At 37.9% G+C, this 23,799-nt stretch overlaps 3 protein-coding genes across 5 annotated transcripts in view; 2 read left to right on the top strand and 1 right to left on the bottom strand.

Moving 5' to 3' along the window:
- fam117bb (family with sequence similarity 117 member Bb) overlaps window positions 1-6,501 on the top strand; it is a 47,627-nt gene extending 41,126 nt beyond the window's left edge. The window contains exons 5-8 of the mRNA XM_058787290.1: window positions 588-731; window positions 868-1,102; window positions 2,695-2,818; window positions 2,968-6,501. Coding sequence (XP_058643273.1) covers window positions 588-731; window positions 868-1,102; window positions 2,695-2,818; window positions 2,968-3,226 — 762 coding nt within the window. The 3' untranslated portion in view covers window positions 3,227-6,501. The remainder of the gene's footprint in view (window positions 1-587; window positions 732-867; window positions 1,103-2,694; window positions 2,819-2,967) is intronic.
- A 2,698-nt stretch (window positions 6,502-9,199) lies between these two features.
- Window positions 9,200-17,614, top strand: carf (calcium responsive transcription factor). Its single transcript, XM_058787870.1, is given in 15 exon segments — window positions 9,200-10,735; window positions 11,164-11,337; window positions 11,529-11,634; window positions 11,748-11,868; window positions 12,031-12,112; window positions 12,350-12,539; window positions 13,422-13,542; window positions 13,626-13,723; window positions 13,726-13,768; window positions 13,836-14,090; window positions 14,175-14,331; window positions 14,451-14,520; window positions 15,085-15,197; window positions 16,931-17,231; window positions 17,326-17,614. Coding segments are annotated over 15 exon segments (1,956 nt in total). The 5' UTR covers window positions 9,200-10,648; the 3' UTR covers window positions 17,364-17,614.
- A 135-nt stretch (window positions 17,615-17,749) lies between these two features.
- The window catches only part of LOC131547352 (uncharacterized protein KIAA2012), a 29,630-nt gene continuing 23,580 nt past the window's right edge, over window positions 17,750-23,799 (bottom strand). For 2 of the 3 annotated variants that reach the window (XM_058787867.1, XM_058787868.1), the window contains 5 exons: window positions 23,190-23,635; window positions 21,974-22,179; window positions 21,715-21,887; window positions 20,152-20,371; window positions 17,750-19,939 (listed from right to left, as the gene is read on the bottom strand). In XM_058787867.1, coding sequence (XP_058643850.1) covers window positions 19,762-19,939; window positions 20,152-20,371; window positions 21,715-21,887; window positions 21,974-22,179; window positions 23,190-23,635 — 1,223 coding nt within the window. In that variant the 3' untranslated portion in view covers window positions 17,750-19,761. The remainder of the gene's footprint in view (window positions 19,940-20,151; window positions 20,372-21,714; window positions 21,888-21,973; window positions 22,180-23,189; window positions 23,636-23,799) is intronic. The other variant, XM_058787869.1, reaches the window with a different exon arrangement.

Below are 23,799 nucleotides of genomic sequence, written 5' to 3'. Positions count from 1 at the left end.
AAATAATGGTGGCCACACACAATATTGACACTTTGGGCCCAATTTGGACAATTTCACTTAGGGGTGTACTCACTTTTGTGGCCAGTGGTTTAGACATTAATGGCTGTGTGTTGAGTTATTTTGAGGGGACAGCAAATGTACACTGTTATACAAGCTGTACACTCACTACTTTACATTGTAGCAAAGTGTCATTTCTTCAGTGTTGTCACATGAAAAGATATAATAAAATATTTACAAAAATGTGAGGGGTGTACTCACTTCTGTGAGATACTGTATATACAATGTATGTGTGTCTGTGTTTATATATTAATTATCTTTATTTTACATGTATGTAAAATACAGATAGTTAATATATAAACATTAGTTATTTTTTTAATTTTATTTTTATTAGTAATGTAAAAAGGGGCATAGGACAGAAACTTGATGACTACTGCTTGATGAGTGGCTGACTCAAGCTCATCTTTCCCATATAAGCACCATTGAGTCTAATTATATGCACAAACCACTGGGTTAAGCCTCCAACATGATCTGCATTAAAACATCACATTATAGCAAATAATCACACTCTTCACTCTCTCCTGTTCCAGGCTCCTATTCCAAAGAGCGTCCTGATCTCTATCCCCATCTCCAAGTCCTCCGTCTCTCGTTTCCGGAACAGCGTGGAGGGGCTGAATCAGGAGATCGAGCGCATCATTATCCGAGACACAGGAGACCGAGAGGAGCAGCTTATTGTGAGTGTGCCTGACATGATGCTGCAAAAACACTGTTACATAATCCGGGGTCCCTAAGACACTGAGTGTGTGTGTAACTGAAGTTTTGTTTCTGTATTCTTTTGTGTATGATCGTTGCACTTTTTCCTCTGGCCAGCCTCAGGAGGCTCCGGATGGGCATCGGGCTCCTCCTCCTCTCTGCCAACGCAGCGCCAGCTCCCGCAGCATTGACACACAGACGCCCCTGGGCACCGCAGCGGGCAGTAACCACAGCAACAGCAGCAGCCGCTCTCAGTCCATCTCACCCACGTTCCTGAACGTGCCAAGCGAGCCCTGCAGTGATAGTCCATCTCCCCACGAGGACGAGACTCTGGCTGACGGCCGTGAGAAAGGTACAACTCACATATTTTCACACCCACATACACACTCAGGGCTGTTCACATGTCCTGAGGCCCACACAGAAACTGCACATGCATTTTCTGCATTGTGTGCGGGATGAATTTAAACATGGTCAGATTTGTTATATGGGGCTGACGGTGCTGTACTTTCATTAGTAGCTAAAATTAAATAAACAATTGATCATCCACAAATCAAGTAGGTTTTTTTTTTTTTTTAGATTTGAATTTTATTTTAATTATTTTATTTTACAAATTTTTGGTTTAGATTTAATAATAATATTTTAGCAATTTGCACATTTTTATAATGGGTTAATTTAAAGGCAGTTTGTTTGACTGTCATCCATATGTCTTGGATTATTATTGTTTTGTGCAATAAAAGTTTACACATGTTAATTCTACAAATTTGTTGAATATATGTCAAATACCCTATTGAAGAAATGTGCAGTCTGCTTAAAATTTTGGTCTGCGTTCACGCGCAGATGGACGTCATGGCTGCTTAGTCGCAACATGAACATTGCATTTTTAAGATGCTGCGTCAATTTAAGAGTTATTCAGCTTTTCAAAATGCCAATTTGCTGCACTTTATATAGCTGTTTTTTCCAGGTGGAGGATCTGATGCTATTATTTTAGTATTACTTGGATACTATTATAGTGTTTATTAATGTTAGTAATTAATAATAATTAATTCATAATTTGGCTTTTATTTTTATTTTAATTTTAATTGTAGTTTAACTTTTGGTCAATTTGCTATGTGCAATTTAATTTTCTATTTAGCTTTATTTAATTACTTAAATTTTATTTAATCACATTTTTAATTTTAGTAATTTAAGTACTTCAACTTCCACCATGCAGTCTTCCACTTCAGATAGTTGCCAAGGCAACATTAATAGTTTTTTTTCAGCTAATATTTATTTTATTTCAGCTTTATTTCAATTAATGATATATTTTTAATAGTTTTAGTTCAATAACAACACTGATCTGGTGGATCGTAATTATACAGGGCTTCCTTAAAGGGATAGTTCACCCAAAAATGGAAATTCTGTCATTAATTACTCACCCTCATGTCGTTCCAAACCCGTTGTTTATGTTCAGTAGACAGCATGCGCATGCTGAACGTAAACAACGCTGATTACATTGATTACGTTTTTGGGTACTCGACAAAATGGCGGAAGACGGCAACTCGGGGAGAATAAATTATGATATTATTGTTTTCTTTGCACACAAAGTATTCTCGTATCTTCGTAAAATTACGGTTGAACCCCTGATGTCACGTGGACTATTTTACCGATGCCCTTGCTACGTTTCTGTGCGTTGTTCGTGGTAATATCCTTGTTGTCTATGGAGGGTCAGAGAGCTCTCAGAATTCATCAAAATTCCTTCAAAGACGATTGAAGGTCTTACGGGTTTGGAACGACATGAGGGTGAGTTATTAATGACAGAATTTTCATTTTTGGGTGAACTATCTCTTTAAGACTGGCAGTCAACTAATTGTTTAGTGCTCTAAGTTTTGGACACACATCATCTCCACTAATAATCCTGTCTGAGCTGTATTGACATCCTACTCATTTTTTGTGCCATGTTCACAGATCTGGCCCCCAGCTCACCCCTACCCAAATACGCCTCATCACCGAAGCCGAACAACAGCTACATGTTCAAACGCGAGCCGCCCGAGGGCTGTGAGCGAGTCAAGGTCTTCACAGAGGAAACACAGTGAGTGCTGCAGTATGTTCTGATCTGCTGCTTTGTTGCGCCATGAGCCTTGAAACCACGATAGCATAACATTTACACCGACTTCAAAGCAGAGTCAGAGCTTCTCACAGTCTTATCGCTCTCCTCCTCCTCCTTTTTCATCTCCTCAGGTCCAGGCCTCCGCGGGAGATCCCACAGTTCCTGTGCCCAGATAGGAACAAGGTCAATTTCATCCCCAAGAGCGGCTCTGCGTTCTGCCTGGTCAGCATTCCCAAACCGCTGATGCCCACACAGGAGCTCAACAACCTCAAGAACCAGAGCGCCGCCCGTCTCACGCCTGAACCCGAGCCGAGAGTCTCGCGAAGAACCTGCATGCTTTCCCAGCAGCCCTCAGGCTCCTCCCCCTCCTCCTGTCTGTCAGAGAGTTAGACACGCCCCTCAACCAGCATCCCAGCAACTGCGTCCGCATACCCTGCACATTTCAATAATCGAAGATGATTAAAAAAATTATAATAAGTGACTCTTAGAGAACAAAGCGGTTATTAATAATAGCTTTGGTTGGGTGAGAAGATGAAACGGTTGCCTTTGCTATGCACATTTTTAGCTTTGTGCTTGTTCTCAAAGAACAAAGGCCATTTTTGGGGGGTTTTGGGTTTGTGATAAACATATTTAGCTTTTTATTATTCCTCTACCTTTCATAGATAACAAGTGAACCTGAGAATGTGTGTCTCTCATCGCTATGGACACGAATCTAAATGATCTTTCTCAGTACTGAGGTGGCTGCATAGATCTGTTTTTGTGAGACGCAGTGTATATTTTATAATAGTTTGCAGTGGATCGCATTTGCGAGAATCGTTTCTGTCATATTAGGACCGGCACATCATTGAATGCAAATGATGCCATTTCAGATGAGACCAAGAAACCTGGTAGAATGAATTCTGGGTTGATGAAGGTCTCCGGGACTGAATCGTTGCCTTCTCCGTTCAGTCCTGACAGAAGCAGCAGCGGAACAAGCTTTTTCTCCTCTTCCTTTCTCACTGGTGGCGAGGAGACCGAAAGGTGCTAAAGATAAGACTAGCGAGTGTGAGAGAGAACGCCGCTTAACGGCTACAGGACGAGTGGCCTGTAAACCCGATTCTTTTGTTTGCATAGTTGTAAAATGCTGTTTGTTTCAAATGCATATGGGTCCAAACTCTGAACTTCAAGCCCAGCTGGGAACAAAGTGAGCGAGCGAGAGGAGGGCAAGACAGGGTCTGGGTGGACAGACGAGATGTTTTCTCACCTCTCGCAAAGATTAAACCGATTTAGCTCGAGGAATGTTTGAAAGAAGGACACGACAAGTACAAAATCCAACTGCGAAAATGTAAAGCATAAATGTCCAGGTAGTTCACAATTCAGATGTCTATCAAAACATTCATGGAATGTTTCCTGTGATATCCAATGAAATAGTTTACAAAGTCAGAGCACAATATTGTCATTAGATTGATTTAATGCATGCATTCTGGGAAATTTCAGTCTGTGTGTGTGTGTGTGTGTGTGTGTGTGTATGTGTGTGTGTATCACTAGATTCAAGCAATTAAAAACAGCACAGATTTTCTCTCCGTTTCAGTGTCTAAATGGCATTTTCATCATGGAGCAGACTTTTCCAAATCTTCCTTATTGAGCATCTAGGCTGATTTCCTATGATGTAGTTGTTTTAATCGTTATTTTGTATGAAATAAAGTAGCGTCTGATGAAAGATTGTCATTTTATGCAGCTCACGCAAGTGCTTCTGTAGACTTGGCCAAAGAGAACATTTCCTGTGGCTCAGCGACAGTCATTGTAGATGGAGAAAGATGGAATTATAAGGCGACTTAAAGAAACGGTTCACCCAAAATTGTATGGTTTCCCATCTTCTGTGGAACATACAAGAAGATATTTTGAGATGTCTTTTTTTTTTTTTTTTTTTTTTTTTGAAAGTCTATGGACACCAAAACGGCTTGGTTCCCAACATTCTTCAAAACATATTCTTTTGTTCCACAGAAGAATTCCACACAGGTTTGGAACGACATGAGGGTGAGTAAATGATGACAGAATGCTCATTTTTGACTGAACTATCCCTTTAATGGACAACAGTAGTACTAATTGAACGCTGTGTCATTCACTTGCGGGAGTAATTTAGGATTTTCAGCTTAAAGCTCAGAAGTGCTGTGGGAAGGCTGTCACGGATGGGCCGCTTGCGGTGCGTTTGTGCTTTGTGTGCAGGGTGGGGTTCCTCACAGTTGTTTTGTTGGGAGGCATTTTAGCAGAGTTCCTGTTTTTTGTTTTTTTGTTTTTTTTTTCTTGTTCACTCTTGTAGTTAAGGAAGGTATTGTTTTGAGCTTTAAACGACACACAACATGAACCTGGAATACTTTAGCACTTTTATACCAGCATTGTGAATCAGTACGGGAGCTCTGTGTTTGAACTGAAATAATCTCACAGCCTGTGATTAATATCGTAGATCAGTACTCAGGAATGTAAAAGCAGCAATCTCTTCTGGCAACGGCACAAGAATCCAAACATTTCTTGCTCAAAAACAAATTGATAACGTTTTATCAAGCGCTTTGTATATCTCCTTAGGATATGTATTGAAGTAGAGAACTCTCTCGCTGTAGGGCCAATATTAATATACTTTTATATGGATAGTGGCCTACTCTTTGTAATTAGAGCGGAATACCAGTCAGATATTAATAATCCATATGTACAGCTTCTTAACGCTGGGACAGTGTTGTATGATGGGATACTGTGTTGGATGCTGTCTGTCTTCAGTGGATGTTTCTCCACATGCACCATATACTCTCTTGTGTTGTTACGTGTGTATGGAACTCAACAGAATAAAGTTGCACTCGCTCCAAACGTCTGAGGGTGTTATTTGATGTGTGAGTTGCGTTTGGGGTTAACCGTTTTTCCAATAATGAGATGTCTTTGTTGGATAATGTGGAGTGTGATTATTAGTTGGTGCTGGTATCAAAGGGAACCCAGGAATATTAAAGAAAGCCTTCCAAGTGTCATTAGAAATGTTTCATCTCTTGCTGAGAACAAAAATGTGGAGTAATGAAAATATTTGTATTTTGGCACTAGACTTCTAACATGTGTTTTGGGTGCTATCTCACACACACACACACACACACACCACCTAGTGGTAATCATGCTGTAAGAATGCATGTCCTCACATGATGGACACAAATCAAGAGTGACACTTTACATTTTTTCAGTCTTCAGGCTGGCTTTTTATTTGATTAAATGACTGGTAATATAAAGCTGAAGATGCTTAGAATGATTATGATTCATTACAATGCTTATCACATTTTTCCCCCTCTGATTTCACTACTGAGTTGGGGATGTTTTTGGTGAAAGTAATGAATATTTTTTTCAGAAAGGACACATTAAATGAATCAATAGTTTATTAAATAAACACAGCCTTGATGAGCAAAAGAGACATTAAAAAACATGAAAAAAAAAAATAAAAAAGCATAAAAATAAATTCACTCACCCTAAACTTCTGAACAGTTGTATAGGTGTATTAAACTGGTATGCACTGCACTATTTCAACCAAACTACTGGGGAAAAAAGATTAAAAAAAATAAAAAGCTGATGCCAATGGATGATTGACCATAATTATAAGAAATTGAAATGGGTATATACACATACAATCACTGATCAAAAATGTTTAAAATGTAGAATTTTCACATCAGAATCACATTTCTCATTTCAACATGGGCCACTTTCATATGTAGACTGTAGTCAGCAGTTTAAAAAGTCATCTCATTTTGATCCCCTTCCTCCACAAGCTGATGAATGAATCTCCTGGAGTTCATGAGTGATATGGAGCCGTGGGTGCTGTGGCTCAAGCGTGCTGTTGTGTGTGCAATAAGTGTAGCTGAAAGGTGTTTGAAATGGTTCAGTCATGCAAACTCTTCAGCCGTCGTCCACTGACACCCCCATCCCTCCCTCGCTCGCTTTTTTGTAAGGTCTTTTGTGAATGTAGGGGCAAAAATGTTCACACGGAGGGCAATCCAAACAGGGGCTTTTTCCCCAGTGACTCCCTGCCCACCTCACCCCCCTCCAGAGTCAGGGCCATTACACAGCACTATGTCAGGTCACACACAGACATCAATCCCACAATGCATCAGCACCGCATTGCCTCATGTTGCATTTAAACCCCACAGACACATCATGAACCGTGAGAAATTACATAAATAAACACAGCAGGCTGTGGTTGCCAGAACTTCACCATAAAAACTGCGGCAGCAAGGAATTCGGTAATATCAGTTTACAGATTCTCCACTGTGTATTATCAAATGACTTATTTTTGACTTCCAAAAACTGTATTTTGCTGTAAAACTACAGGAAATTTCCCGTTAAATGAAAACTTTACTACTAATCAATGAACAGATTTTTTTTTTTTCTTTACTACAAACAAAACCAAAAAAAAAAAACATGGTTACTGTAGTTAAACCGTGGTTACCACAAATCAACCATGGTTTTGCTAGACTAACCCTAGTTTAATCATGGTACTTGTAGTTAAACTGTGGTTATACAATACGCCACAAAACCATGGTTACTACACTCTTACTTCAATAAAACCATGGTTAATTTCATAAGGCATGGTCTTTTATCGTTACTTATTATTACTTGTTTTTATTCATGCGTAGGCTGTTGATGGCCTTATATATGGCACTCTATTGTCATTTCAAACTTTATTTGAAACTAAAATAGGAGAGAGGGGCTGAAAGAAAGCTTGTCTGAGAGGAGCCCACATAATTGGACGTGGCGTGTGTTTCAGCCTCGCAGGGAGTTTCTAACTGAATGCACTGAGAAATATGACATATTTTCAGTGTGCGTTGTATATGAGTCTGTGAATGCATCTCAGTGCCGGATCTTCTCTGAACAAACAGCAAATTGTTCTCCCTGTGACTCTGTTTCTCCATTCTTGAGCTCAAAATGAGTCTGCTGACATGTTCCATCAAAACCTCAGTGTGAGACTCTCAGGCTGTGTGTGAGCGAGCCGGACTCCTCTCTGAGGCCCTGGGGCCGCTCGGACTCTAATCTCACTCCCAGCCTGGGATCACAGGCCCAGATTCCTCACGTTTTCTCTTCGCTCTGAGCGTGCAAGACTCATTGTTACAGGCTCAGCTCAAACACTGTCCTGTTAGTTTAAACCTGACAAAGGATCAGCTGCTTCAACACAGTTGTACAGAATCCTCCAGGTCTGTGACAGCCATAGATCTGTTCCTGTTTGGTTTTTCCAGAGGAATGCCGAGAGACGACGTTGCTGTGTGAAACATTTGAGAACTGTTATAAGTCTTCCACTTATTCAGTAAAATGCAAGATTTGTGAACTTTGAAGGGGGAATTCCTTTAGTTTTATTAAGGTTTAGCGCCCCTTACCGGTGAGACGTATGTATGACAAACAATGTGGAACGTGATGGAAGAATAATATGTCTAATAAATAATACGTCTGGGCTTTGTGTGTTATTATTATTGACATTTTACTTGTTCATTATTAATGTCCAAACGCACACAAAACATTTACATATGGGGAAAATATATTTATTAATGCAAAAAAAAAAAGTCATTTCTTTCTCACTCATTTATAAACCTGTACCTGTCATATTTAAATGAAATATATGTGACCCTGGACCACAAACCCAGTCATAAGAGTTGATTTTATAGCTGAATAAATACGCTTTCCGTTGATGTATGGTTTGTTAGGATATGACCATATTTAGCCGAGATATGACTATTTGAAAATCTGGAATCTGAGGGTGCAAAAAAAAAAAAAAAAATCAAAATAGTGAGAAAATCGCCTTTAGTTGTCCAAATGAAGTTCTTAGCAATGCATATTACTAATCAAAATTAAGTTTTCATATATCTACGGTAGGAATTGTGCAAAATATCTTCATGAAACATGATCCTTACCTAATATCCTAATGATTTTTGGCATAAAAGAAAAATCGAATTGTTACAAATATACCCGAGCTACTTATGACTGGTTTTGTGCTCCAGGGTCACATATACATTTTTCTTAAAGAATGAATTACTTCCTGTTACAAAGCCGAAGTCAAAGTGATTTCTCCCCATTTACCCATTTACATTTTACTATTCCCATATAGGCTATTTCAGTTATGATTCTTCGTTTTTTGGTTGCAGTAAAAGATCCTTATACAGTTTCACGATGAATGTGCAAAACATACAAAAAACATTCCGCAGTTATTTTCCGCATTTTTAAAATTGCACTTGTCATCTATAAATAAACGAAATAGAATTTTATTAAAGAATGGATCGTTTGCTGTTTCAAAACACCTTTTAGAGCTCAAAGTGAAAGAAAGAAAGCGCGTGTCCTACGGAAGCCGCGAGGATGCGCAGCTAACGCGTTTTTCGTCGCGAGGAATCCTGGACGAAGACGAGGTTGAGTAGACTCGTTTTCAATTTTGCGTCCTTCCTGTATATAAAGCCCGGGCTCGACTGTACCCCGTTCACCGGGAAGCGCTGCCAGAGCGCGGTGGCTCGAAAAAAATGATTTCTATTCAGTCTAACGCGAGAGATATGTCTGTTTTCTTTCTTTTATACGCTGTGTGTTTTCATGAAACTGCTGCGCTAGCGAGCGCCACTGATCCAATATGGCGTTTATGTTTTAAAATGATGTTAATTTGTATAACGGTCTTTAGTCCATAAAGCGGAATTATAGTAAGTTACATCACTCGCAAAGCATAAAAACACTACAAATTGCTGCCTAAAATTAAATATTAGTACGAGTTTCAAAATAATCAATGGCAGATTCACCTTTTATTGCTGCCTAATCAAAACATTGCTCTTGAAATCTAAAGAGATGGCCACTTTTATACATAAATATAGCTTAACATTAGTGTTGGGCTAGTTACTCAAAGAATGTAATATATTACTCATTACTAGTTACTCCTTTCAAAAGTAATATTGTTACTTATTACTTTCTGGCAACAGTAATAATTAGTTACACTACTAGTTGCATTACTGTTTCTTCACGCCGCACAGAAGTTGTAACTGTGTATCTTCCACATAAAATTCTTCTAGAATGTTACTAACAACATATTTCTGCCTCATCATTTGACCAAAATCCACATTTTATTACAAACACTCAATAGTGATTGATAGTGACATTCAAGTAGAAGTAATCTCATTAATTGTCATGTGTAGCTTGAAGCTAATTGTAATTTGTTGCTCATATACGATTATATTTCATTATGCATTTTATCAAATCACATAAGTTTGTCAGAAACTGTTTAATTTTCCAAAAATATTTTTAATTATAGTAATATAATGTACCACATGCTGATCAGAGGGATGTAATGCCAGAGTAATGTAAAGCCACAACTTACACAACAGTGTTCAGATCATATTTTTTCCTGACAAAATCAATATAATGCAATATTTCTATCTGCTGAATGTAAGCTTTTCCATATTCTAAGCTTGCCTGCTGCACCGGGGACATCACATGCATGTGTGAGTCCTGAAAATTATGAAAATAAATCTAGGAATTATTCAATTGTTGCATTTTAAATCAGCAGGGTTGAGGCATCAAAAGTAACTGGTAACTGTAATATTATTACTGAAATCTTATTAGTAATTAGTTACTGCAAAAAGTAATATTATTACAGTAACTAGTTACTGCCCAACACTGCTTAACATATACTTGAACTAGTTTGACACCAGTCAAAATATTTTTTCTCATTACACTAAATACACAAAAATATTACACCATATTAATAACCTAAATTCATGCAGATTTGTAGGCTATGTTTGGCTTGGGCTCTTGATTTAGAGTGCTGTGTGTCTGTCAGATTGAGAATAAATGGAGGAGGAAGAGAGAGATGTGGAGGATGTTCTTCAGTCTGAAGACAGAGAGGATGCACAGCCTGAACACACAGGAGATGGACTGGTAAGGATACGTGTAGACTAGTAAAGATGGTGCACAGCACTGAATAATCACTGAAAGATAATGTTAAATGAACACCAACGCAAACAAAAATGTTGATTTTTTTTTTTTTTTTTTTTAGGACAATTAAGCACTTTTTTCCCACAAATTATCATTTACTTTTCCTATTTCCATTTTCAGTGACGATTCTCATTAAAATCACATTGCTTTTACATTAAACTAAATGAGAATTAGAATCTCATGCATTTTCTTTTACTCCATGCAAAGTATGATTTCTTACCAGTTTTATGACTGGGGCTTTTTTGACACTCTTCCCGATCGTTAAGTATTAAATAATGGTAAATAAAGCTTAAATTTACAAAATAATTGCGAATCATCAGGTGTCAATGTTTTGTGTTCAGACTTTTTATTGTTGCACTGTGATGTTTTAGCAACGTGGCGAAAACTCAAAAGCTGAAGAAAATGCAGATGTACAAGAGCTTCCACCAATCATTCCAGCCTCAGAAACTGTAGCAGCCAATCAGAGGCCTTCCACATTTCCCACGCAAACGGACAACTTAATTATACTTGACCAAAACGGACATCCTATTCAATATGATCGGGTGGTAAGGACACTACATCATGACCCATCACCATAACCTATATTACTCACACTAGACGACATGCATATCACCCATGAATGTAAAAACTTTGGGTTCGAGCTTGTGTTCCACCTGTGAAGTCATTTAGAGCTATATATTGAACTATATATGAACATTTTTCCCCACACCAAACACAAATGAGTTTTTTTCCCCAGGTGATTGTGACAGGGGAGAAATTATATGGTATCCCATCTGTGTCTATGGGGGCCGCTCAGATGTTACTACCTCATGGTCAGCTGTTGAATGTAGCAAAGTCATCAGGTCATTATTTAGATACACTGAATAATTACTTCTGTAATTATGTACTGTAAGTATATATATATAGTGAGCGGATGCTTTCCAGCTCTGCCATTTCTTTCTGTTTTGTTAAACAGATCTCTTTTTGGAGAAAAGACAGCAGACAATCATCACTTCCATAAAAGACAGTGATGGCACTCATAGTTTAGCTGCAGTGGCAGCTCAGAATGTCACTGGTATTAAAATTCAGAGGAAAAGGTCAGTACGCCTTGTTTGCACATGATTTCTGCCACATTTTAAACCATGTTCTTGCCCAATTTAACCCTCGGTTGTACAAAAAGGAAACTGCTTCAGACATTTGAGTGCAAGCGTGCCTGCATTGATTGATTGTTCATTAAAATGTCTTCTTATGTATTTCAGTCCTCCTGATGTATTTGAGCCTCCAGTGAAGCCACTTCCACCCGGGGCACCAAACTGGGCTCTGAGACTGCGCCGGTGTGAGGTTTGTCCAGTAGAAAATGGCTAAATTATTCTTTGACAAAGCATTAACTTATGAGAATGTAAACAATTAAATGTAAAGTGTAATATGCATGGAAATAGATGAAATGCATTATAATTTCTGGTGTGTGCGTTGCCAATAACAGCCTTCTGTCAAACAGACACATTTCCAGCAACAGAACACAATAATATGGCTTGTTAAATCTTTTTTTTTTTTTTATGATTGTTTCACGACGAGCAGAAGATCGGTGACTCATACCGTGGTTACTGTAACACAGAGGCAGAGCTGGAAGCCATTCTGCTTCTACACAAGCAGCAGACCCACACCGTGTTTGGCACCCGTCAGTCACCCTCACCGGCTAAACCTGCCACCAGACTCATGTGGAAATCACAGTATGTGCCCTACGATGGCATTCCCTTTGTTAATGCAGGTAATCTGGCCCTTTTTACTTGTGGGATCTATGTTATGACTTCATGTTAGACACCCCCCACCCTTTAAGTCTGAAAGATGTTTAGTCATGTAGTGTAAATGTTATTTTAATGCCAGAATTTTGAAAAATTAAAGGTCCATGAATTCAAAATTGGATATTTTTTTGGCTTTTAGTTGACGTTTGTTAACTTTGGGATCGTCTGTAGGCTAGTGGTATTGGTTGACAAATGTAGCAGATTAAAATTGAGCAGATACACTACTGTTTGGTGTAAGATGCAATGATGCATTAAACAGATCAAAAGTGACAGTAAAGACATTTGAAAAGATTTCCATTTCAAATAAATGCTTATTTTTGAACTCCAAGAATCCTAAAGAAATATTTTCACCGAAATATTAAGCAGCACAACTGCTTTAAACATCGATAATAATAAGAAATGTTACTTGAGCAGCAAATCAGCATATTAGAAGGATTTCTGAAGAACACTTAAGACCGCTGGCAAATCAGCTTTGGCAACACAGGAAAAAATTATATTTTAAAATGTGTTCAAATATAAAACATGTACTTTAAATTACAATAATATTTCACAATTTTACTGCTTTTACTGTATTTTTGTTTAAATAAATGCAGCCTTGGTGAGCATAACAAACATTTGAACAGTAGTGTATATGTCTTTGGGTAAACTAATCAGATTATTTATGATTGATCTTGCACTTTTTTTTTTTTTTTATGCTAGCAATAGGAAGTAGAATTAGCATACTTTAAAAAAAAAAAAGACAAACATTTTTGTTAAACCTTGATCGAATGCTGTTGTTGAAGATAATGTCATGGTTTTACGATATGCTTACAAAGTCAGTTTATCTTGATTTTTAACATGGTTTTAAGGAAGCAGAGCCATTGTGATGGAATGCCAGTTTGGTCCACGGAGGAAGGGCGTTCAACCTAAAAAAGGGTCTGAGCAAGAAACAAATCAAAACATCCTCTACAAAGCAACCTGCCCTGCCAGGTACACAACCTTCAGTTGAGCCAAGCACAACAGATTTTTTTTTCTGTGTACATTATGGCACAATAATATTTGACTGTTTTCAGAATATATATCAAAAAAGTACGAAAATTCTTGGAGTACAAGGTTCCAACAGATCCCAAAGTGGACAAGAAGGTAGTGCGGCAAGAGCAGGAGAAAGCCTTTTCAACCTCAAGAAGACTTTATGGGATGTTGGAGGCGTTGTAAGGTATAAAGCCAGCACAGTTAAAAAAAAAAAAAACTGACTTAACTGCCCCCGTTTACATTCGTGACAGGTATTACATCCAGCTCCCCACAGAGAAAGCCCACCTGTACCACAACGTGGACACTGCAAACCTGCCTCCACTCCCAGAGCAGATCTGCTTTGCAGAGGAACAACAAATCGAAGAGGAAGAGACAGAGGAGCTGGATGTCCTGATGGAAGATGGGACACCCCTACCCTCTCGACTACACCCGCTCGTAGCAGAGAAGATCTGTGAATTGGTGGCACAAGGTCATAATGAGGTTTACACTGTCCGCAAGCAGCTCAGGTATGACTTCAGTGATGCTTTCAAATCTCCTCGCTTTCATTTGCTGAAAAGCTATTTACTGTTGCTTTGTGAACACCCTGGCAGGAGGTTTGTGGAACGTGAGATGTTCAAATCGGAGGAAGTGCCTGAGAGACACAATCTGTGTTACTTTCCCACCGTCAATGACATCAAGAACCACATCCACGAGGCTCAGAAAGCTCTTCAGATGACTGCGGGACCACTGGCTACCTCAGACACAGAAGTGTGGACTTTTATTGGAAAATATATTCCAGTAAAAATACAAATATGCTTGATAAGCACAAATATGCAAGCTATTTTCTGTAGTAAGCCTTTATTTGTGTGTGTGTGTGTGTTTTGCAGTGGAAAGCAGAGGCTAATAACTTGCTTCCGGAGACTTTGACCTTGGCTCTGACTCCTGCTACTGTGGGCGGTAAAATACTGTTGAAATGTTGTTTAAAATTTGAGCTACTTTATTAAAACAATAAATGTTTAATGTGTTATGGCTGGAATGCATTACATAAGTTTTTATGTTTTATGCAACTGCTGAAATTCAGAGCCAGCCTGCAGATTTTGGGCAGTCGGAGTTGGCAGATTTCACAGAAAATCACATAGTATATGATGGGCCCAGACTCAGATTTTGAATCCATCCAGTCGGAGGATATTAAGCATGCAGTCGATTTTAGAACACCTATTTCTGTTTCAACGAGGCACATATTTCTGTGTGAGTTTGTGTTCATATTAACTCTATGCTAAAGTCTGTTAGTATGTGATCCTCAGTCATTTAGTGCATGATGCCCAGTAACCATTTACAAAGTCAGCAAGTGCCTAGAGTGCATTTGTGTACTGTATTCCAGCCTTGGAAAACACCTCAATCATTCAATACAGTATAGAGAGTGGAGGAAAGTCCTGCTTCAAAAAGAAAGCACCAAGCTGTCAAAGTATAACCATTGTTTACCCTGCCACACTATCCAGTGTACTGCTGTTATATTGACAGTATCCTCTCAGAAGGAAGGGCTCCTGGAGGGAAGTGACACTCTTTCTCCAGAAGCAGTGCAGCTCTTCAGCTCTCTCACCTCACTGCAGCCCAAGATCTTTGCACATCTCCAGGTGACCATGTCCTGAACTCAAATAAGAATTGCACATTAACTTACTTTAAAATGTACATTAAAAATGCTATTCAAACACATAATAAGGTGTTTATATCTCTTTAATGATGAGCATGTTTTTCCAGTGTTTTATCAAGCTGTAACTGAGCTGATAACATAATGAAGAAAAAAGTCATTAAAATAATTAAATACTTTGGAAAAAAATTATTATGTGATTTGGCATACTTTTTTTTATTATTATTATTTCTTAGAAAAATATTTAACCAAAACTGCTTCACTGTTTATTCATTTTATTATTATATTTAATTAGCAATTGCTCATTAGTTAGAATAGGACTGAATGAATGAGATTTCAAAGAAATATTTAAATCTACAAGTCTTGTATTTCTAAAGCCATTTGTTTCTTTACACAAAGGACTATGGCCACTTTTTTCCTACTATAAAACGGCAAGATTCTCCTTTCTGTCAAACATATTTTATTGGACTGTCCCGCTTTTAATGTATGTAGAAAACTATTTTAAGAACTGAACTCACTTAAAGAGTTATTTAGTATAATTTTGCCAGAAAAAGTTTTAGAATTTTTATCATATGTTAACGTAAAAAATCTTGCTGGTTTTTATTGTATTTGTTATACTTGTATTTTTTTTTATCGTTTTGCCATGAAAATAGCCTAAGATGCTGACATGGCATTAAATAAAAATATACTACTACTACTCTGCTATAAAACATGAGTGTGCTTCTGCAGATATTTCTGTTTTTGTTTCTTGAAATACACTGCAAAAAAAGGATTTTCTAGACAAGTAAAAATTATTGTCTTGCTTTCATAAAAAAACCCATCAAAATTAAGTGAGTTTTTGCTTAGAACAATCTGCCAATGGGGTACGCAAAATAATCTTATTTCAAACAGAATACAAGATTATTTTGCTTACCCCATTGGCAGATTGTTCTAAGCAAAAACTCACTTTTTTCTGAAAACAAGACAATAATTTTTTAAAATCTAGAAAATCCTTCTTGATATAAGAATTTTTAGATATTTTGGCAAGTAAGAAAATATTAATATTTGACTAACTTTTCTCTGCCAAATTAAAGACCAACATACTAATAAACGACATAAAACAGGAAATGATTTGATAGAGAGGATCCCTGAAAACCATTATGACTGTGCATCAAGGTCAACAGGTTTCTTAGAATATCAGATAATTTGGCTTATTGTAGTGACAAGAGCAGGGTTAGTTCAGATTGTCAAATGTGACCCTGGTCCACAAAACCAGTCTTAAGTCGCTGGGGTATATTTGTAGAAATAGCCAAAAATATATTGTTTGGTCAAAATTATACATTTTTCTTTAATGCCAAAAATCATTAGGATATTAAGTATAGATCATGTTCCATGAAGATATTTTGTAAATTTCTTACCATAAATATATCAAAACTTAATTTTTGATCAGTAATATGCATTGCTAATAACTTCATTTGGACAACTTTAAAGGCGATTTTCTCAATATTTAGATTTTTTTGCACCCTCAGATTTCAGATTTTCAAATAGTTGTATCTCAGCCAAATATTGTCCGATCCTAACAAACCATACATCAATGGAAATCTTATTTATTCAGCTTTCAGATGATGTATAAATCAAGACTGGTCGTCCAGGGTCACAAATGTCATGTGGTAAAACTGATCCAAAACTATCAGATCATTAGACAGATAGATGTTAGCGCTCCTCTCTCTTGTCTGACAGGCAATCCAGCTACAGCCTGCCTTGTGTCCAGTGGAAGAAACTGCTCAGCCTACAGCAGCACCACCAGAAGCCCAAGAGCTGTCCAGCCCTGCGCCCCCACAGCCTGTCCTGCTGAGTCCGTCCCACTTCCTGCAGTCGAGTCCCGGTGCTGGTGAAAGCGTGGCTGTGTGTGACGGCCCGGCCCTGCTCGGCATGGGTCAGCTGGTGAGCGTGGCCTCGGCCACTGAAGGTGGCATCACACAAATCTTGTTGGAGGACGGACAGGCCATTCCTGTCCAGGTTGTGGACCCTGCAAGCATAAGTGAGTTCATAGGAGCATATAATTATTTCCCATGTTTATCTGATTCTAATCAGCAAAACAACAGGTAAATATATTGTTGTTTCTTATCGTTTAGCTTTGACTCCCTCAGCGGACGAAACTCCAGTAAAATAGGACGATGGATGTGTCAGCAGAGTCCGAGGATGAAGAAAACAACATTCTGAGCTCTTTGATCACTGGAGGATTCATTCATTGTATCATATACAGTATTATGTGAACATGGACTTGTATGCAATATTGATATGTAGTATTATTATTTTTTTCAATTTCCAATTATTGCTATTTTAATTTATTATGGTGACAACAAGAGAAAAAAAGCATTTTCTCATTAAAAGTCTAACTGAATAAATGAGACCAGAATTGAATATTTAAAGGTTAATGTCTTTTGTTTCAGAAGACATTTGTTTATTCACACAAACTCTGGCACTTTTTCAAAACATTTTTTTTTTTTTTCTGCATGTAAAAGCCTAATGGATCCTTGTGGTGGACATTTTAAGAGAGCCAGTATTATTTAAATGCAATTTATTGCTTGTTTTGGCTAACATACATAACCTACAGGTGTCACCTTGGTCAAAGTTGAAAATGCAGCTCAAACCATCTGTCAAGCAAACAGAAGCAAAACATCTGAAAGCTTGTTATATGTTCATTTTTTGTTCCAGCATGGAAAAATAATATTTAGGTCTTTTATTCTGCAACTGCTGCTTTAGCCAGTGTCAGTGTTGGTGATTAGGAATCAGACAGATTAGGAAAAATATATATTAGTGTTATTCATCAGGATCTGAACGAGGGAGTGTGTCTATCCAGCATTCCTCTGGTGCAACTTTTATTTAAAATGGACTAAATAGACTGGGGAAGTGTTCTCCACATGCAGCCAAATGTACTACTTTATCTGGGATCAGTAGCCAGCGGTCCCTTCCCTATAGCGTAGATGTTGCAGCAAAAAGAAGCTGGAAGCTAAATTCAAGCACTTTCTCTCTCAGAAGCACAAAAAAGGGATTTTGATGGTGATTTTTCCACACAAGGCCTATTCATAATAAACTCAAAACACATACGCTGGCGACACCTGCTGGTCAAAATTGTGTGAATGTAACAAAAATGCAGTCCAAATCTGCATGAAGACACCTTTTACAAACCAATTGCAGTATTTGAGGCAATGAATGTTACATTTAGCCATTATTATTACTATTTAATTATGTTTTTGTTATTTCATTTATTTTGTCAGCATAGACTAGCTACTTTTCAATTGAGAAATCTTAGTAAAGGCATCTACCAGCATTATTTTTATTAACTTATGAAGAATGTTTGCCCATATTTTTCCACTTACAGATATTTTAGGTCTTTTAACCCTTGTCCGGCACAAGCTTTTCACATTTGAAACATTGCTAATAATCATTTTATTCAGTCAAAAGATGAACTCACTGTTACCTGCTTGTCTTTTTACCCTCTAGATGCTGATGCATGTTGTGATACTCTATTTCATATTCTACTATAGATCAAAATTAACTCCAAAATATGAGCACATATTGCACGTGAACACATACAGTAGAGGGCGCTGCTCACTCTGCAAGTGGTTCTCAAACTCTTTGACCCACATTTGACTCCCAATCATTGTCCACAACAATATTTGAATGAATTTTAGTACTTGGCATATGTAGAAAAATATATACTCTTAATGAAAATGCCCATGGTGTTTTAAAATTTTATTAATTTTAGAGTGTATATTTATGATGTATATATAAATACATACACATGCATGTATGACCCTGGACGACAAAACCAGTCTTAAGTGTCAATTTATGTTAGGATCGGACAATATTTGGCTGAGATACAACTATTTGAAAATCTGGAATCTGAGGGTGCAAAAAAAATCAAAATATTAAGAAAATCACCTTTAAAGTTGTCCAAATGAATTCTTAGCAATGCATATAACTAATCAAAAATTAAGTTTTGATACATTTAAGGTAAGAAATTTACAAAATATCTTCATGGAACATGATCTTTACTTAATATCCTACTGATATTTGGCATAAAAGAAAAATACAATGTATTTTTAGCTATTGCAACAAATATACCCCAGCGACTTAAGACTGGTTTTATGGTCCAGGGTCACATATTTCAGAAAAACAGGTTATGTTTATATATTAACTATAATTATTTATCATATAAATTATATGAATATAAATATAGACGTAAATATTTTCAAAATATATACCGTATGTGTGTGTATTTATATATGCATAATAAATATACACAGAACACACATATATATTATGCAAACAAAAAATTAATCGCGATTAATCATTTGACAGCACTAATTAATTTACATTACTTTTCCAGGTCTAGAATTCAGAAGTGCTTATATGTTGAGATGCCAGAGTTAGACATCTGAGAATACATGAGCAATCCAGCAGTTTAACTCACACTGATTCACATGTGACAGACTGTTCAGCTACTGAAGAAAACGCCACATAACTGAAACACGAGTTGTGAGAATTTACTGCATGAACAGGAGTTACTGCACATCTTTGAGTGTGTCCTCAGATGTGGGCTCAGCCAAGCCAAGCAGCTTCAACAGGGTGAAATAGGAGAAAACCCAGGGCCGGGAGATATCCTGTGTCTGCTCCAGCCCTTCAGACTCCACAAAAAGTCCCCTGTGAAACTTTAAGTGGTGCTCCAGTGCTGCCCTCTGCCTGTCATAGAGAGAAATACACTATGTTTAGTGAAATTCCTCTTCCAAATCACTATGGTAATCCTAAATTACTTACTTCCATCACTACATACTTTTATCATTCTTCCATGACGCTTTGGTTTTATGCTACATAGCCGAAAGTCACATAGTGTAACTGTAATGTTGTTCTCCCTATGAACGAGGGCTGAGATGTGTGCTGCAGCTGTGACATACCTGGAAAACAGTTCAGCCAGCAGTCTGGCCTCTTCCTCAGCGTGCATCGCTGCTTCCTCCTCCTTCCTCCTCCTCTCCTCAGCAGCTTTCCTCCTCTCCTCCTCCTCCTCCTGCTGTCTGCGCAGGTACTCCAGTCTCTCATCCTCCTCCATCTCTGACAGCTTCCTGACCTCCTCCTCCTTCCGAGCTTCCTCTTCCAAACGCTGACGTTCCAGTAGGGCTGAAAATGAGGACAGTCATTCATTCATTTGTTCACTTATTCATAAAGCAGGATATTTACATTTTAATATTGCAGGATGTATACTGATCTGTGTGGTCCACTTAGTGCTGCATAGGCCGTTGGGTAATAGTATGCAGGCTTGGCATCAAAGCCTCACACTAAAGCCCTTGTGAGCGCCCTCTTAAATCATAAAACGACCGATTGGACTGCCTTCGGTTTTACTGATTTTCTGGACGTGTGCAAGTGAAGGACACAAGACCGCAAGTCTGTCAAGTGTGCCATTTGGGACTGTACTGTGGTCAGTATCGCTAGAACTTGGCCTCATTACAGCACAAATGTTTCAAACAGTTGCTATGTATTAAATCAGCAGTAGTGGGCTAACTTGTGCAGATAGTAAGATATCTGCTCCTTTTCCAAAACCTAGTGAGGCGCATACATAAGCAGCAGGCGCAGGCAATCCCAGAAGGCATGGCTCAGTTTAAAAAACAAATCATGGAGAATATGCTGATTATAAATAAATGATCATTCAATTATTTAAAATATTAAAACTAGTATGAATCTAGTATGAAATCTATTTACATGTGACCCAGGAACACAAAACAAAATTTTCATCTGAAATCTGAATAAATAATCTTTCCATTGATGTATGGTTTGTTAGGATTGGACAATATTTGGCTGAGATACAGCTATTTGAAAATCTGGAATCTGAGGGTGCAAAAAAATCAAAATATTGAGAAAATCGCCTTTAAAGTTGTCCAAATTAAGTTCTTAGCAATGCATATTACTAATCAAAAATGAAGTTTTGATATATTTACGGTAGAAAATTTACAAAATATCTCCATGGAACATTATATTTACTTAATATCATAATGATTTTTGGCATAAAAGAAAAATCGATAATTTTGACCCATACAGTGTATTGTTGGCTATTGCTACAAATATACCCCAGCGACTTAAGACTGCTTTTGTGCTGCAGGGTCACATCGCACTGAGTAGCTGTCTGTAGAGTTTTCCAAATCATAGACTACACATATTTGTTTCTCTGCTGCTGAGAATACAGCCTTAGGGGCCGTTCACTCAGAGTTCATTTTTGCATCGTTTTCTATGTAAACATGTGCTAGGTGGACATGTTTAACTATTGCTCTCACATCTTCGAAGGCAGCTGTCTATGAAGGGAGTTGGCAGCTTGCTAGGGTTTGGAACATAGTCATTATCTTGCTTCAGATCCTGTAGTATGTTCTCACAGTAGTCATACGAAAGCAGAATTCAGTCCAAGAGATATCAAGACTGCCACGTCATAAGGGCCTGGACCAATCAGAAAGCATGACTGCACAGGTATTTACCCGCCTGTCGTTTTTCCTCTTCCTGTCTTTCTCTCTGAAGCCGTTCCAGCAGCCTCCTCTTCTCCTCCTGTCGTCTTCTTTCTCTGTCCTTCTCTGCCCTCTCTCTCCTCTGTCTCTCCATCTCCTCCTCCTGTCTTCTTTGTCTCTCATCTTCTTCTCTCATCTTCCATAACCTGCATATGTGACAGTGATAGTTTCTTGCCAATGTCTGCGGGATATAGTATTTCATTACAGTATTTGTTTCCAAAGAGCATTTTACCTCGCTTCCTCTGCTCTCCTCCTCTGTTCTTCTTCCAGTTCCAGCCTCATCCTCTCTTCTGCCGTCTCTGTTTCTAGCTGTCTCTTCTTTTCCTCCTCTCTCGCCCTCCGTTTGTTCTCCACCTCCAGACGACGGCGCTCGGCCCTTTCAGCCAGCGCTGCAGCTTTTTTGTCTGTTTGGTTGGTTGAAACCTCGTTGCTTTTAACCTAATAGTAAAATCAGTTTAACATGTATGGTATGGTAACATATGAATATGACAGTAACATGACAGGTGATTGTTTTACCGATCTTTATCATTACTTAAAAACAAAAGTGTTGATATTCAAATTAACAGCGGGACAAGACGTATATTTTACAGTAATCTTAAAATATATAGTTTAAATATATGTAATCAACACATTTGAATCAAAAGTTATTTATTCGATTATGTCATTCACAATGTTTCAAGGGATTGTTTTTCTCCTTACAGTACAGTCTTGTACCTTTTTGTCTGATTTGCAAATTTTGTAAGGTTGGTTTGGTTTATGACTTTTTTTAATCCATATGGAAAAAAAGTTTTGGCAAACCAAGGCTGCTGAAAAAGTGAGCTGACATTGAGTAACTTGCTGTCTACACTGCAAAAAATGGCTTAACTTAGTATTTTTGTCTTGTTTCAGGGCGGAAAAAACCTAAATTAAGTGCATTTTGCTTATTATCTGCCAGTGGAGTAAGTAAAATATTTTTAAAACAAGAGTATTTTACTTACCCCACTGGCAGATCATTTTACTTGTTTTAAGCAAACTGCACTTAATTTAGCCCCCCCAAAAAGTAATTTTGCTTATCTAGTAAAAGTATCTTGATTTAAGAATTGTTAGATATTTTGACTAGAAACAAGACAAAAATACTAAGTAAGATAAGCCATTTTTTGTGCAGTGTAGACAAAACATTTCCTTATTTCTAAAGAAATCATTTCTACTATTGCAAACAAAGTGAAAGGAAAATCATCAGCTGCACATGAGTGGTGTTTTGTTCCTGGATGAGTCAGTGTTATTGAATGAATGGGTTTAGTGAACAATTCAAATACTCACTTATTTCATTCCTAAACAATAAATGGTTTGTTGACCTACAACAATGTCACGGTAAAATCCTCACCACTAATCCACTGACAGTCTGACTGATTCAAACATATAGTGATGTATTCAAATGAATAGCTAGCTGTTAAATGAGAAATCCTCACGTCATCGCTTGGCTCAGATTTAGTGGGGTCTGAGGCAGAAGGGAGTGCTGTCTGAGGAGGCAGGTGGATGAGAGACAGCGGTGCTGGGCTGCACGGGCCGCAGTGGGACGCCGTCCCCATCGAGGTGGTTCTGATGGAGCTCTGTGAGAGTCTGTGAATGCTGGCATCTGAACGAGCTGTAATGAGTGAGCGCTGTGATCTGTGAGTGCTGTAAACTGATCTGGGAGAGACTTCGTGTGCTTCATGTGTGTCTGTACTCTCTGAGTCTGTATCAGCATCCATGTCATCTTCAGAGTCGAGATAGCTGTGTTCTGGTGTGTTCTCTGTGTTTTCTAGTCGGTCATCCTCTGAGCCGTGAGTCGTCACCTCTCTCTTAAGGGTCATCAGTCTCTCAGGTTCATCCACTGGATTTGCCATCCATTCAGCATCCTGTGGCCGAGGTTTTCCTAAAAGAGATGCATTGAAATTTGATTTTCTTTCACATGCTCTTAATTTCTTTTTCTGTTTAAGAAAAAAAATTATTTTTGTTTTAAAATCTAAGGAAGAAGTACAGTCAGTGCAATACTCTAATAAAGAAAAATAAACACTACTGTTCAAAAATACGGGGTTG

This window comes from Onychostoma macrolepis, chromosome 09 (genome assembly GCF_012432095.1).
Source record: "Onychostoma macrolepis isolate SWU-2019 chromosome 09, ASM1243209v1, whole genome shotgun sequence".
NCBI lineage: Eukaryota > Metazoa > Chordata > Actinopteri > Cypriniformes > Cyprinidae > Onychostoma > Onychostoma macrolepis.
This window is presented reverse-complemented; position numbering and strand designations above follow the sequence as displayed.